The 2,095-nt window shown below is 38.6% G+C and overlaps 1 protein-coding gene across 1 annotated transcript in view; it reads right to left on the reverse strand.

Annotated features, from left to right (window-relative positions):
• Positions 1–2,095, reverse strand: part of LOC111447221 — a 13,212-nt gene extending 11,117 nt beyond the window's left edge. The window contains exons 1-5 of the mRNA XM_023086264.1: positions 1,769–2,095; positions 1,572–1,660; positions 1,175–1,284; positions 977–1,028; positions 364–452 (exon numbers count right to left, since the gene is read on the reverse strand). Coding sequence (XP_022942032.1) covers positions 364–452; positions 977–1,028; positions 1,175–1,284; positions 1,572–1,660; positions 1,769–1,880 — 452 coding nt within the window. The 5' untranslated portion in view covers positions 1,881–2,095. The remainder of the gene's footprint in view (positions 1–363; positions 453–976; positions 1,029–1,174; positions 1,285–1,571; positions 1,661–1,768) is intronic.

Below are 2,095 nucleotides of genomic sequence, written 5' to 3' on the forward strand. Positions count from 1 at the left end.
AAAAAAAAAAAAAAAAAAAAAAAACTCCTACTTTACTTGTACATATTTTCCCATAATGATATATTCTGTGTTGTATCGGGAAAATAAATAAATAAAATAACAGCAACAAAGGAGAAAACAAATAATTTAAAATACAATATTCTCTTCACTGAAGTCATAAATCATAGATTGAACTATAGCTGATAAATTAATTTTCTGGACGCTCATCTTTTACACTGTATGTAGATACACTGAATAGAAACCATATATGTGAAAGTTCACAAGCGTATAGCTATCGTATCTTTAATAAAAAGAGAGGGCAGGGAAGATGAGAGTGAAAGAAGAGACAAAGAGAAACTAAACAGCGAATAAGCAAGAACTCACCAGGTTGCTCCTCCTTGATGTCGTGATCCACCACCAGTTTCAAGTAGCAGATTGACTGTACGAACCTCTAATGTCATTCCATCTGCAATCTATTATATATGAACAGCTCAACAATATTAATGTATATGAACAGCTCAACAATATTGATGTATATGAACGTGGAACGTAAATGAAAAAGAGGGAGATGGTGGAACTATTGGCATCAAAAACTAAAAAATTTGCAGGATCTAACATCCTTTTGTTTTATTGGATAAAAGAACAAATATTATTGAGCAAGTAAATGATCTTCTTTGTTGCTGCTTACCCAATAGAAACATAATGAAGATACCATATCATTGTGGAAACTAAAATCAGAGGAAAAACATAGAAACAGACTGACAGGCGGAAAAAGTCCACTGATTCATAAATAAAAAACCACAGGCCCAATACTGATCTATTTTCAGAAGATTGCATGTAATGGGGTGAAGTTTGCCCATATCTAAAGCCAACTTCTTATACACAGCCCACAAATTTCGTTAAAATGAGAATGAATCAAGCAAATCATTTGCAGTTAGTCAACAATTACATAGATCTAAGATAACTTTAGCATTTTAATCTGACAAGAGTGTCTTACCTTATCGGCAAATCCATAACCGCCACCCTTCACGGGGTTGGAAGTCTGATTACTGCGAGTTGGAAAGCAGAGCCTCAGTTCTAACTAAATGTAATAAGAAAATGCATCCTTCGAAGGTTAATACATAAAACTCAGAAAATGGTAAGATGGGAGGAGCTGGGGGAGGGGCATAGAGACGAAGAGAGGCAGTTGAATTACCTACTCGTGCTTCTACCCACATCTGCATCTGGATTCTCCTCTAAAACTAAATCCAATCTATCTATTTGCACAACGACTGGCTCCACTTGTACATTACTCAGCGAAGGTAACTACAGGATCACAGGAAGATAACTCATTTAGGGAAACAATCGGAGTATGCAAAACATAGACTGCTGCAAAGACCAGCCGAAATCTCCTTTTCCTCTCCACTGCTATAAATCCGGGAGCTAAAAACTAAGTGACATGCATCATTACACTATAATTTTATACTTCACCTAGTTCAACATCAAAGAAGAATAATCGATAAATCACATTTCTAATTCCTCTTAGCCGCCAAACAGTAGTCACCCATCATCTAGGGCAAGGAAGGGGGAATTCTAAGCATTTAGCCACCTACCATAATCTCCAACTTTCCAACCCTCGCCGTCGTGACATTTAGCGCCGGCGGTAACCCCATACTGGAATGCAAAGCGTCTCCATTGATATCTAACAAAATTCAAAAATAGAAAGTAAAAAAAAAAAAACCCCAATGAACGTTAGAGTCAGTAACTAGTGAAATTGAAGAAATTAGTAAACGAGTTAGGGAGAACTCACCCAAATTGGAGAGCTGCGCGGTCCGGCCCTGCAATTTGAACTGGTCTCGAGAGAAAGATTTCAACCAGTACTTAAGAGTGTACTCGAGCGCTCGCGCCAGAATGGACTCCATGGGTGGATCACCTTCGTTCCAGAACGCTCCGGCGGCTCCACGGAGCAGAGAGTGAAGAAGAGAAGTTGTAGATCTTGCAGAGATTGAAAGGATTTTGGGGGTTGGAATAAAAGATTGGGCTTGGGATTGGAATGGGAAGGGGCATGGCCCTGTAGATGCTGCCTTTGAAATCTACCACTGCGTGATGAACATTTGTTCCTGAAGATTTGCTTTCG

The sequence above is a fragment of the Cucurbita moschata genome, unplaced genomic scaffold (genome assembly GCF_002738365.1).
Source record: "Cucurbita moschata cultivar Rifu unplaced genomic scaffold, Cmos_1.0 Cmo_Scf00009, whole genome shotgun sequence".
Taxonomy (NCBI): Eukaryota; Viridiplantae; Streptophyta; class Magnoliopsida; order Cucurbitales; family Cucurbitaceae; genus Cucurbita; species Cucurbita moschata.